This window comes from Ooceraea biroi, chromosome 10 (genome assembly GCF_003672135.1).
Source record: "Ooceraea biroi isolate clonal line C1 chromosome 10, Obir_v5.4, whole genome shotgun sequence".
Classification (NCBI taxonomy): Eukaryota; Metazoa; Arthropoda; class Insecta; order Hymenoptera; family Formicidae; genus Ooceraea; species Ooceraea biroi.
Genome location: NC_039515.1, coordinates 11,672,053 through 11,686,546, shown reverse-complemented (window position 1 = coordinate 11,686,546; position 14,494 = coordinate 11,672,053). Strand labels below are relative to the sequence as shown.

The window sequence follows — 14,494 nt, the reverse complement described above, 5'->3', positions numbered from 1 at the left end:
ATCAATTGAAATCAAAAGTCACAATATAAGAACATATGTAATAATGGTAATAATGGAATTAATGCATACATAGTACACTATATGTACTACAGTAATACACCCCTATTTCATTAGATTACGAAACCGGAAAAGAAAGAACCGTCAATGTCCGTTTTGCCCGTATTGTCCGTACGTATTGCCCGTCTATATTTTTCTTTCCCACAATAATCACAAGTATTCGATAATAATGCTAGCAGACAGTTGCTGGAGTAAGTGACGCACCCAATCCCAAGATCGTCCCAAAAACGTTAAGAATGTCCGACAAGACTCCAACATTCCAACATGCTGCTTGAGAGCAACGTAAATACATCCCTCAATTTATTAATATTACAACGATTGATATCATCCTCAAAGCATCCATAAATTTCTCTACTATCATATAAGCACACGTCCTTCAGTTCACGGTGAACCACCAACGGCGATGCAGCGCCACGAGGTCGTTGTGGTGGTAGGCGGAGGCTGGCCGAGCTGGGTCGATGTTATGCTCGCTCCGGTGCTCTTGCCTGACACCACCATAACCGGGGAACGATAGAAACGAATACCGGGTAGGGGAAATATATATAAGGGCAAAAGTCCGTAGGACTCTCTCTTGGCTGGATACACGTGGTTAGGGGAGAAATCGAAGAAAGAAGAGGAGCGACGAGAGGAAACAAGAAGGAAACGCAAAGGAAGAATGATAGAGGAAGAGAAAGAGAGAGAATGAATAGGTGGAGGGAGCCAGAAGGGAGAGATGGAAACGTTCCGGGGAGATGGGACACGAGGGATTTATGCCGTTGGCTGTCGTCGGAGGGTGGATTGCGAGCCGTGCAGCATAAATAACGACATGACAGTCGCTCCAACACCATCGAGGTTGCGTACGTTGTCGTATATCCCACTGTCGTATCCCCACGTTATTTGAACTTAACAATCCGGGGAAAATGGATCTGCGCTGAGGAATCAATTCAATCGGATCGTATACGCGAGACACATAATTGCATTCAATCAAAAATAATTCCACAAACGAAACCTAATCTAATCTAATCACAACGAATCTACTAAATGCAATGCAATTTTTAGAATGTGCACTATACAGGGTGTTTCCTAAGTAAGTAGACAAACTTAAGGAGGATATTCCTTGGCTTATTTTAAGAAGAAAAGGTCATATAAACATATGTCCTAAACTGCTTTTTTATTTTTGAGCGTGTACGTCAATCAATGGAAAGGAGAGTTGAGGCGTGTATCATGGCTGCAGGTGGACATTTTCAGCAGTTACTGTGATGTTATTATTTTTCTTTTTAGTTACTACTTTCTTTTTCGTTATAATTTTTCTTTTTGGTTACTATTGTTTTTCATTTGTTTCATTTGCAATAACACAAACTGTTCTATAATAAACGAAAAGTGAACGAAAACAGTGATGTACTTTTTTTTGGAAAACAAAGCAGTTTAGGACATATGTTTATATGACCTTTTCTTCTTAAAATAAGCCAAGGAATATCTTCCTTAAGTTTGTCTACTTACTCAGGAAACACCCTGTATAATTAGCTAGTTCCTTTCTTTTGAAAATAGTAAGTAGACAGAATACGCGTACAGGAATTACATCGCTCAATAATTTTCTAACGTACGCTATATTCACAATATTCCCTCTCTTCACACCTTGTTTAAGATCTCATAAACGGCCATTTACTACAACTCTATCTCCAGCTCCACAAGTGAATTAAAGGTGTCGGTACGTAACGACAACGTAACTAAAAATAACTTTTTAGCTATGCATGAAACGTTAATTCGTCTCTATCGAAATTTAAACCACATAAGTTTTAATGAATCGTTAAGGGATGATAAAATATTATTTATGCATCAAAAATATTTTTCAAACGTTACAACATTATAATGTCAACTGAACAATGAATAAAAAATTCTGCCTATGTCATAAAGAAACTTATGCGAAATATAATCGATATACTATTAAATTGAAATTTTGATACTGTAATTCTTTATATAATTTTCTTTTGCATTGTTAATCAATTGAGAAAAATTCAGATTTGTTATATTATTATTATAAATAACTTAGCTGAAAACATTTGTTTTCCTACGCAGGATTCTTCATGGATAAAAAGATAGGGGAAAGAAAGAGAATAAGAAGAATCTTTCATGAATAAAGGATGAGACGAAATCCTGTGTAGTCATGTTAGACCGAGGATTCTGAACGGCAGACCAAGTCTTAGTAGCTTCGGTGTGCGCGCAGCCGAGCTTACAACGCCATTAAAATAAAATAAAACCTCCCTCTGCCTCGACATCCCACCCCATTCCGCTCGCTATCGGCCGCCGCCTTCGTCTTTCACTTTCATCTTCTCTTATCTGGCACCTTTTTCTTCGTCTGTATTCTCCTTTTCTCTCTTTATGCTAGCACTTCTTGCTTCCTCTTTCATTTTTTTGTTTCTCTTCTCTCTCTCTCTCTTTCTTTGTCTCGCAGAGAGGCATATTTTCTGCCTCGCTCTGCCTTCCTGCCATCAGCATTTTCAGAATGTTGCCAACGTAGACAGCCAGGGCGTAAACGTGAAATCATTGCTGAGTATACGAGCAGAAGAGCCGTCTATATGTGCCTTTGGAGAGGGTCCTCAATGTTCGTACAGATCACGACGCTTATAATAACACTTAACCACCAACAGTGAATGGCTGCAAGTTGCAATTTCTCTTCTTTGTGTCTCTTCTTCTCTTTTCGACTGTTCGCGGTTATCGGCAGGGTCGGTTTCTCGGCACGTTCGATTTTTATAAATATTTTATTACTTCGGGGTAAATAGTACTCCTTTGTTTCTCTACCTCCATCGGATTCTTGCGCATTACTCTTTACGTCGCGATTTAGCGACGAATATGCCTGAAATAAATTGCTTACGTATTTTTGCGTCGTATACACGCGAAATAATTTAGTGAACGCTTCATTACAGAAGGCGTTGTAACGCGTGCAACATAAAATTGTTATGAGATATACATGCTCTATTACCTGAAACATCACAGCATATTTAAATATTTACTCTCTATAAACATACAATGTGTAGTCGTAAAAGTCCCGGCAAGTGCTTTGCAATATATCGCGTCACCTTCTCCTCCTCCTCCAAATGTACGCTACAGTTTAATCAATCCATGTGATCCAATCGACATAAGGTACGCTATATCATGTTTGTGATCGTTAATACTGATAATCACATCTTTTACAATTCGTTAAAAATGTTAAAATAAATCTAACAACTCTTAAACGTTTTACAAATATACAACAAAGTAACTTGAGTAACTTTGCTTAATGAGTAATATTGCTTAACAGACTTAAATCCTTAAGTCTTGTCTTTATTGAATTGCAAGTGAGTTGTTCATGTAGAACACAAACGAATAAATTTTTTATTAATAACTATTGAATCATGAAAAAATAAATTCCTGAAAAGTACACAGAAATCACATTCGCTCAACTCATTCGGGAACTTAGTTTATCTCCAGACAAACAGAATGATTCTATCAACGATACCATTAACTTGTGTTTATTATACTTGACGCTTGCTTTTATAGTTATAAGTTGGAGTGTTTAGCGGTACCCTCTTTGTGTGTCTCTCTTTACTAGTTTGCTCGCGTGAACAAGAATGATTGATTTCAACTAAGTCCGATATAAATGTATTTGATAATTATTTGTACCTCACAAAAAAGACAAACAATAACAAAATCTTTCTGTTATATTTTGTTATGCAACTGGATAAAGACACACTTATTTTTACAATGTTTGTCTTCGTTTTGTCTCTGAATCATTTATACTGCATTCTTGCTTATATTCCAGAGTATGGCGATAATTTATTCTTCTTGTAATTATTGCTAATAGTTAATTTTCTATGGAAATATAGCTACGTGGTGTAAGTGAAACTTTCGATTGAAAAGTAACGTAACGAAACGGTATACAACAGAACATGGAATTATTTCAACTACTACATACAGAGATGGAACTTGTGTACTTAAGGGCGGTGACAAATCGCGAGGGAAGAGGATGATATAGGAAATAAAAGGGAGAGAAAGGAAATGACACTGCGCGTTCGAAAGAGGGAAGATTAGATGGTAAGTCGTGAGTCCAGATAATAACGCACACTTTGAGAAGGGCACATGAATTTCCATGAGAGTACTGAAATATATTATATTTTATACGTATAATACATGCCTTCTCGATAGTCCCCTTCATTTCCGTTTCTGTCCATAAATCTCGGTAGGTAAAATGTTTACTCGTGCGTACTGCATTATGTCTACAGCATTGCTCAGAGAACTTTCGTATGTACTATAAAAAAGATTATGACTTAAATTTCCTCTTGATTGAACAAATTTTATCTAAACGCGTCGATTAAGGCTTGGTGAGTGACAATGTTCATCTAATAAAATAGGTACATTTGACATTTTAGTATTTTATTTTGAATTATAGAATACTTATGGTATTTTGATGTAATAACGGCTCAGCAGAGGAATGATCAATAAGTTTGTAATGTCATTTATAAAGTTCAAATATAAATTATTACTTAAACATATATCTCGAAGTGTGCTTTCTCCGTCTCTCTCTCTCTCTCTTTCAATTATATAAATAATTGTTTATATATTTAACAACATTTTCTCGCGTGTACAAACGTAAATATCATGATACATTCTACATGTAATTTTTGCTCTACATATCATATATTTTATATAACTTTAAAGGTTTTTCTGATTTTAAAAGAAAAGGATATCTTAAGAATAAAGGGCGCAGCTATACACATATTTTTCTAAAATCTAAGTAGCACAAAATATAACTGTCATAAACCAGTGGCCTAGGCTAAAATACTATCTTTCTCATGATAACTTTCGGTTAGCATGAGCGAATGCACAAGCAGTCTAAAGCGAGGAACAAAGATAACAGTCAACCGGCCGTCGCCATCGTGTAGTCTTAAAAGCTGTCTAACTGTATAATGGCAAAATATTCCGCATAAATTGAAGTCGACGTATGAAATAAATTTCCACATTGTTATCTGCAGGAAGAATTTACAAGTATTATAGATTTGTACATATATATACAGGGTGTCCCGGGTTTTAACCGACAAACTGCGGGAGCATATTCTACTAGTGGAAATAAGAAAAAATTCTTATATCGAGTTTGCTTAGAAATGCTTTATTACAAAGTTATAAACCAATATTGAAAAGAAATACGAGATAAGTAACAACGGAACATAGTGTAGAATTTGCAAGGTCGAAGATGTTTATGTTACGTGTATTCACATGTATTCATGTTCACTATGTTGAAACGATTCAATATGATTGTTACTTTCACAACAGTAGCTGTTAGATTTCAATCGTCGTGTCAACTAGCAATTACTGTCAGAATGCCAAAAGTGTTTTCAAATGAGGAATACACCGATATTCATTTCGTGTACGGATTCTGTGACGGAAATGCACGAGCTGCCGTACGAGAGTATCAACGTAGATTTCCTAACAGGAGAGTACCAGATAGATTTAAAGCAACGAATTACTAATTCAGTTACTGAGACGCAACAAAATTTTCAGGAATGTCGTACCGTAACAAATTCTGTACTGCGTCGATGTCTAGCTTGCATCGATGTGCAAGGACAACATTTTGAAATGCGTCACTAAATCATTGCGTAGATAATTTTTATTTTTGTGAAAAAATCCGTTGTTACTTATCTCATATTTCTTTTCAATATTAGTTTATAACTTTGTAATAAAGCATTTCTAAGCAAACTCGATATAAGAATTCTTTCTTATTTCCACTAGTAGAATATGCTCCCGCAGTTTGTCGGTTAAAACCCGGGACACCCTGTATATACAGTACATACACAATCCTGTCCGCATTATTCGTATACACTGTTTTAATTTTTCGATAAAATAAATGTAAAAGTGAGGAAGGAAAGTTCTTCAATATTTCAAAACCTTCAAACTGTTACAAGCATTATAATTGCCACAGTTTCTACCAAATGCCAAATACGTAAGCATTTTCGATTGCATTAAAAAAACTGATAATAACAATAATTTATATATTGACACATAAAAACACGAAGTACATAACTCGTGGTATATATATAATACTTTAGTGTCCTTATCGCAGACTCCGCAGTCGTGTATCCTCGCTATTAAACTCGAGATTGTGCGACGTGAATATGTGCGGAATTTCAGCGAGATATTCCCGCGACTCTAATCCCTCGACTGATATCGCCGGTTGTACTTGGTAACCATCACCGTAGTCCTTTGTTGATGACCCTCGACAGTGCGAAATGTCGAAATTGACGAAACTGCCACTGTGTTTACGCATACCAAAAACCTCCCTCTGTGATTATAGTTACTTTTTGACCTGACAAGACACACCACCACTTTACAGTTTAAGCATCCTCTTTGCGACTCCCCTTGCCGAATAAATACAATATAAACTTGCGCAACGGCAGTGTGTATCGCAACATTACCTGAAAACAAAACTGCGAATCTGAGACGGAAGTAGAATCTCATAGCGCCATCGCTGTGTCATACGCGTAGATGGAGATTCAGGATTACCTCGTTTCCCACTTTGCACTCACATGGACCATTAATATTGTCGCGATTACTTTCGATTATCTGCCACGCTGCGTTACGACACTATCGCGTAATTTGGACAAGCTGCGAGGAAAGGATTAAGTACAGATCTACGATTGTAATGACAATCGGTGCCATTTCTTCACGGAAGTCGGTCTTCCCGAAGAGCGCTCGTTCGACTGGTCATTTGATGGGCAATAGACACTGGGTGACCGTTCGACCGGTCATCCAGCGCTGAACAAACGCGTGCCTCTCTCTCTTTCCCTCCTCCTCCCTCTCTCGCGTTAAACGATTATTTTTGTTGACGCCGTAAATCCTTTTAAATGCAGCACTCCGAGTGCCGTGATGTATATCCACGCGTATCTATGTCTCCCTCGAGAACTATCGCTTTTCCTTGATATCTCACTTACTCGGTCTCGACAATCGTTTCGACCACGATCACAGCGCAGCATACGTCAACGTCTTTCATGAGCGACCTGATTTTTACTGGTTTCTATCGATTCATAGTGCGACACATAAGTACATTTGACATTTCCTACGTTTAGTTTCGTCTTCACACGGTACCGACAGGAACCGGAAATCAATCGGCTACTTCGAATTAATATAATATTAAATATTATATTAATATAATAACATATATATAATACATATTAATATACAAATATATTTAACTGCGTGTCAAGTGTTACAAAAGCCAGGGGGTAATTCACAGTCGGCATTGGTGTACAAAAATTCGGCAGTGGACCGAAAAAAGTAAGCAGCGGTCCATTATAAATCATTAATATTAATTATTCTTAGATTGATTGAGACAATTGTGAACTTAAATTGTCGTTTTACGGGAGGTACGGGGGGATTTTGATTAAATTGTCAGAATAATTAATTGGCAGTGTTTTCTCGAATTTTATAGCATTGTCTAAAATCGGCAGTGGTGTACAAAATTTTGGGTTGTGAATTCCCTCCTGACGAAAGCACACATAATGTCACAATATCGTTACATATCGTCTGTTGAAATAGGATATATGTATACTGCATAATAATTGTGTCATTCTCCGTAATTCATATAAAAAATTTACTTTTTACATGCGTAGGTACTTATCTCAGATTTACTGAATGATCATTTTCATAAATCGTGATGCATATGCAAGAGTAACTTGTCCCTGCAACATAACTTTATTAATTCTTAATATACGCACTTCGAGTAATTTGCTTTTATTATGCTTGCCATCCATTACCTCAAGCCTTGATTGGTTGTATATAATTAAGCCGGTTTTGCAAGTTGAATATGTCCAGAACAATCATTACCTTTTAAGTGTCAGTATTATTAGCGCACTAATGAGAGACATAAGTGAATTGATCAAGAAGTCTAATTATATAACTACATCAGAGATGATGATAAAGTCTTTCTTCAATACCTAATTGATTCGTCGGATACATATTTAGAATCAATAAAAATTTGAATCAACCTTCGTATTAATTAATTTTTTATTTAAAAAGTTTCTTATTTCTAATGCCATGACTTGGAGGAACGTTTTCAGGAGTAACCTGAAAGGATTCGCAGAAGTAAGTTGAGAAAACCAACCGCGTGTGAAAAAAGAATCTGGGAGTCTAGTGGTAAAGCAGGAAGCCAAAAGAATCCTGCTGACCTTAATTATTTTATTGGTAGGGATTTCGTTTTGAGTGGCCGACATAAAACCGCTCTTTTTTGCTTGGCCTTTCTGGTGTTAGAATTTCTTGGTTATACACCACTTCCGTGTTCCCTTTTCCGTACAGTGTGTTCCGATTTTCTCAGTGGTCAAAATAGTTTCACTTACTTTCAAAAGGGTTAACGCAAAAAATGCGGCTAAAGCATCTTATCGAAACAACTCTTTTCAGAGAACTGAACCATGTTTGAATTAAATTACATTATATCTGAAGATAAAGAGAAATCTATGTATTAAACTACATAAAACCGACGTTACACATACATTATTTGGACTAAATTATATTACAAATTATGAAGTTTAATAATTATGAATTATTTTAATATTAATAATGAATATATTAGAAAATTAATAAAGAAGTATCAATAATTATGTTATATTATGAAGTTCCATTTAAATACCATATAAATCACTAATTGCTACTTTCCCCGTTATCTCAAGCAATTTGTATAATATTACTAAATAACAGCTACTATTTTTACTATTTAACGAAGCCACCCGCCTTCGTTAAATCTTCCAGCATGCTTCATCATTTATTCGAAAAGTTTAGTCGTAATCCGATTAACATCACACGCTGCGCAAAATAAGATTCATTGTAGTCACAAATCCCCCGTAAGGATTCGAACATTTAACGTTGGCTACATACTACGACTTTACAGCGGCCAACGTAACAGCCGCTATATATTTACACGTGTATTTACGACTGTCCACTCTGCTCCATGCATGCTTCGAAATACGAGCCAACGTGGTTCACTGTTAGACAGCGTTTTAGCCGCCATATCCCGAAAGCGTCCCGGAGCGTTGATCGAAAAGACAAAATAAATCAACAGTGTGAAAAACCATCTTTCTCTCTCTCTCTTTTTCTCTCTCTGTTTTGAGAAACAAATTCGAAACTGATTTTCAGAAAATACTAAGGCGATTATAATCATTCAATTAACGGATATTATGTTGATTATATACAAACAACATTATATTTTTTTAACGTATTTTATTAATCGAAATGCCAATTTCGTTCATTCGATTAATCTTTTCTTGGTATGAGTTACGCTTGAGAAATTCCCCTGTAAGCTGAAATTTGAAATGGATTACATTCGGCGCGGTAATTTGTATATAGTCCGCTGCTCTCACATAAAGGCCAGAAAGCTATAAGATGCTTAAAAAGGAAAAATGTGGTCTCTTCACCATTTTAGCCGCCATGACAAAAAGTTTGAAACTTGTTTCCATCAAGAACACAAATCACTCTGGTCCAGTGTGACACTGGTTTTAATAGCCGCAGAGCAATAGCAGGGATAGAATTCCCTCGCCAAAATATAAAAGCATTAAGCATTCCAGAGTCAGCCTAAAAATTCTATCGTAAAAGAATTTTTGGATATACAAATCAATAATAAAATATTTTCGTGATATGTGTTTCAACCAAAGTAATTTTTATATTTTACTCCATCCGACATCTTCCTTTTTCGTTCTATAATGAAAGCTTAATTTATTTTCTAACAAAAGTATAAAATTCTTACTGTAAGAACTTGAACTATGAGGAAATGAATTACTACAAAGAATTCTTGAATACACGGGGATGAAGCTTAAAGTCGTTATCGCGCATAGCGAGAATGTCGCATAATTCGAAATTCGTTACGTTTCATGGCTTGCTATATTTACGACTAAGGTGCCTAATCGTAACATACACTTCTTACTCGTATCTTCCTAGTTACGAACAGCAAGAAACACATTTAACGCTTTCTTCGCTGACGCAGTTTTTTAATCCATTAATTTAATTTAACTTGCGTTTTGCATTGCTCAATTATTATGCAAAATATAAATTTAACTTGCAATGTACATGTGCACTTGTTTTATAGGAAAAAATTATAATTTTCTTTTTATATACATATATCAGTTCTATTTGTCTCTATAAAAGATATTAAAATTGAATTTACATATTAAAATATTTTTTCATTTGCATGCAAGCGAGATAACTATGTAATGTCTTTTTCTATTTTTACATCAACCATTCATAAATGGTAATATGACTCGTTTAAACCGCGTAATTATTTTTATATGTAAAGCAATATCAAAATTTCTTCTTGAAATATCATTCAACATAGTTGATTTACATGTAGCACTTGTTCGTTATTTCCATATGGATCCATCGAATGAATTTGCACTCGGACCTGTTATAATTTCCGCGGCAGTCACTGCCGCTATTCGTATTTTCGACACAACCGGTGTCGACGAAGTTACCAGAGAAAATGGGGACGGCTCAGTGAGGCGTGTAGAAAGAGAGGATGGCGGCAACAACCGTCGAGTCGTGAGGATGCGAAGAGGCCAGGCGAAAGACTGCGTGAAAGAAAGAAAAGGTAAGAAAAGTCTTAAAAAGAGCAGCTTGGAAGTAAAACTAAAAAAGAGCAAGAGAGAGAGAGAGAGAGCAGGCGGCAGGCAGTAAAACGGCAAGCAAGCGACCGCCAAGAAGATTCCGCGAGTAGATAATTGTGTAAGTGGACCCCTCACGATGCTTTGCTTCAATATGGTACGAAAACAGCTCCGACCAGTTTTGATGTCCTGCTTGGGATTAGATCATGCACTGATAGAACTGATTACAGAAACGAAAAAGGAGGCAAATATCGGTAAATAAGAATAAAAATATCGGGGCATTTTTTCAACATCGATTTCAAAAAATCAGATGGACTTGGACTCTCGATAAACGAAACCAATCCATCTCTAGATTAAAGATATAAATCGCATATCAATCAGCAAGGACTAACTTCTCGATAGCCAATCGAAATGCCTCACGTCGGCACACGTGATTAATAATCCGCTTGCTCAGCAGGATCAAGGATTTGATGCTGATCCAAGATGGTAAATTACGTAGCAAACGCTAATGCCCATACGCATGTTACCCATATATCGAATATACCATGCAGCGCGCGGCAACGGTAGCATTTATGGGCATCACCGGTGTGAATATTTATGCGGCGACCATTATCGTCTGCATAATAACGGGTATAGCAAATGCGGATAAGCGAGGCTCGAACCCGCAACACGACATGTCTCAAGTCAGCAGGCCATGTCTTGAAATCGAGATGAAATACAGGGCCGAACTAACGATGATAATATATAGTTGCATGAAGGCAAATCGAATTATTTTGATTTCTTCTGATCACATTATGTGCTCTCGATCAATGTACAACACTATTCTGAATAATTGAGCTAAATAATACACTCTACAACAAATAGAAATTGTGATATTCATCAATATGCGGTAATTCGTAACAGGAAAAATAGTATCAATTAAAAGTCATTAAATATTATACATGACTTAAACGCGTTAAATTTTAATATTTAATAGAGCATTGAATCGGCGGCCATTTTTCTAGACGTTCTTGCCGTGACTGTTCTCTCCACGATCGGAATATTGATTAGAAAAGCCTCCGAGAAGTTAATTCTCGCTACGCGTCTGGAAACGCCCATGATTATGGCTGGCTGTGAAACCTCGAGGAGCACGGCGGTTGGTATCTGTCCTGAGGAGATATGAAACGCCTATGGTGTACACCATGGCCGTCTCGAGCCTATGGCTAAGCTGGTGCATGGTATAAGGCCAAGATCCTAAATCACATTTGACTTCCGTAATGGGATTGCCGAGAAAACCTAAACCCCAGAGGAATGAAATCTCTCTGATAGTAAATCTACCTCTTTGGATGGAGTTGCCGCGCGCCATCGTCTTTTTCCAGATGCCGAAATGCCTCCCACGGTTGCCGCGACATCCATTTTCGGACGCTCGTTCCATGCATTAGGAATGTGAGCATCAGAGATTAGGTATGGACCACGTTAAGAAAGGTCTCTGGTTTGATGTCAAAATTAAGCCACACAATGAGTCCACATATTTTTTTTATAACTGCAAGCTTTTTTAACGAAACATTTTCGTGACACATTCAAAGAAAGGGAAAAGGGAAGGTGCAAGTATGTGTGAAATTCTTTTGTGTTTCAATTTTTAATTGAAGTTGAAATATATATTTATATAATTCATTTTACGTAACTGCAATAAACTTCTTTCTATAAGTTAGAAACTCTCTTCTTCAGTAATCATGATCTTTTGTTAATCTTGAGATAGGAATATATCAATCTTACGAAAAACTTAAAAACTTGTTAAATATTATGCACAATATGAGATATACTGATATTTTTTAATGAAAAGAAAAAGAAGTTAAAAGACATAATTTAAATTAAAGAAACATGATATCTAGCTAAATAAGTTAGGAATTATCAATAAAAATCGAAACTGGGAAAATTCATTAGATGTACATACATGCAATGTATATTCTCCTAAAAAATGCCATTCAAAGTCTAGATTTATCTTTGCTATATGACATCTCTGTCACATTTGACTTAGAAAAAGAGAAACTTCCATCTTGAAACCAGGAATACTTTTTTGCTTGTATCTTGTGAAGCATCCTTTCGCAAGGAGGCTCAGAAACCAAAGTAAAATCGGAATGAGATGTAGCTAGCTAGTCATTATTTCGACAGAAAATGAATTAAACAACTTAAAGTTTTTAAAAATACGACAAATCCGACAACCTCAGGGCTAAGGAATAAACTGCTTAAAGACGCACAGAACCCAACTATGTTTCTCTCGTTGACGAAACATGCATATAATTCTCAGACATATATCTCCATTAAAAATAAGAAAATTCCAAGCATTTGATATAAATGTAAAAGAACATGTATTGGGTCATTAAGTATGAAACTTTACAAATGTAAAAGCGCCATCTTTAACATTTGTTATCTCAAATTTGGCGCCAGACGTCAGTATCAGGTTAGGTTAGTGTGATAGATGTATGTTCGCTCTTCAAATGTCATATTTGTTTGTTCAAATATCTTCATTAGTTTTATTGGTGGATTCTTTTTTATAGAACTATGGAAAAGTCCAAAATTCGTGTGATTTATGAATATGAGTTCCGCCGTGGAACCACAGGGTCGGAGACAGCTCGTAATATCAACGCTGTATTTGGTGAAGGTTCAACTACTAAAGCAACGGTGGGCAATTGGTTCAAAAACTTCAGAGATGGAGATTTCAGCCTCGCTAATGAGCCACGTGGAAGACCAAAGACGAAGGTGGATAATGATCACTTGAGAGCCGTAGTAGAGTCCGATCCATCTCAAAGTACACGTGAATTGGCATCGATATTCAATGTTTCCATACCCACCATATTGGTTCATTTAGCTGCAATTGGTAAGATAAAGAAGTTGGACAAATGGGTCCCGCACGAATTGACCGATGCGCAGTAGGCGCAACGTCTAGAGGCTTCACTTTCTTTGCTTTCCCGTCACAAAAATGAATCTTTTTTTAATCGAATTGTGACCTGCGATGAAAAGTGGATACTCTACGACAATCGTAAACGCTCACATCAGTGGTTGAACGCTGATGAACCACCGAGACATCACGCGAAACCCAACGTTACACAGAAGAAGCTTATGGTGACTGTTTGGTGGTCCAGGTCCAGGTGTTATCTACTACAACTTTATGAAACCTGGTACATCGATAACGGCTGAAGTATATTGCAAGCAACTGGACGAAATGATGCAACAACTTGCTATTAAACAACCGAAATTGGTCAATCGGTCAATGCCAATCCTGTTGCATGATAACGCTCGACCGCACACTGCACGACTGACCGTGGCAAAGCTACAGGAGTTGGAATTGGAAACTCTCCGTCATCCACCATATTCACCAGATCTATCACCTACCGACTATCACTTCTTCCGGAATTTGGACAACTTGTTGGTGGGAAAATTCTTCAATTCTCAACAGGCAGTCGAAACAGCCTTCCGCGACTTCATCGATTCCCGTACTCCTGGCTTCTATAGTAGAGGCATAGACCAACTACCACTAAAATGGCAGAAGTGTGTAGATAACATGGGCGCATACTTCGATTGAAAATAAATCATGTCCATGTGCCAAAAAATGCAAAAGTTTATGTTCTATTTGTAAAGTTTCATACTTAATGACCCAATATATTAAAAAGCAAATTCTCTGAGTTTTAAATACTCACCATTGATTCTAAAAGGAAAAAGCTACGACTAAACGCCGAATGCGTTAAAGAAGAGGAGATCTACTTCACGAGTTGCGAACGCAGGTTCATTCGTGAAGTCCGTGGCGTCTCGTTTCACGTGTTAATAAATAGCCGCGTTATTACCGGCAAGCTAATTCCTCAGTCACT

General features: G+C 36.8%; 1 protein-coding gene and 1 pseudogene across 1 annotated transcript in view; one reads left to right on the top strand and one right to left on the bottom strand.

Moving 5' to 3' along the window:
• The window catches only part of LOC113562701, a 66,777-nt gene extending 54,783 nt beyond the window's left edge, over positions 1 to 11,994 (bottom strand). The window contains exon 1 of the mRNA XM_026972848.1: positions 11,830 to 11,994. Within this exon, the coding sequence (XP_026828649.1) occupies positions 11,830 to 11,994 (165 nt within the window). The remainder of the gene's footprint in view (positions 1 to 11,829) is intronic.
• Positions 11,995 to 13,190: 1,196 nt separating this feature from the next.
• LOC113562709 lies at positions 13,191 to 14,211 on the top strand (annotated as a pseudogene).
• Positions 14,212 to 14,494: the final 283 nt, after the last annotated feature.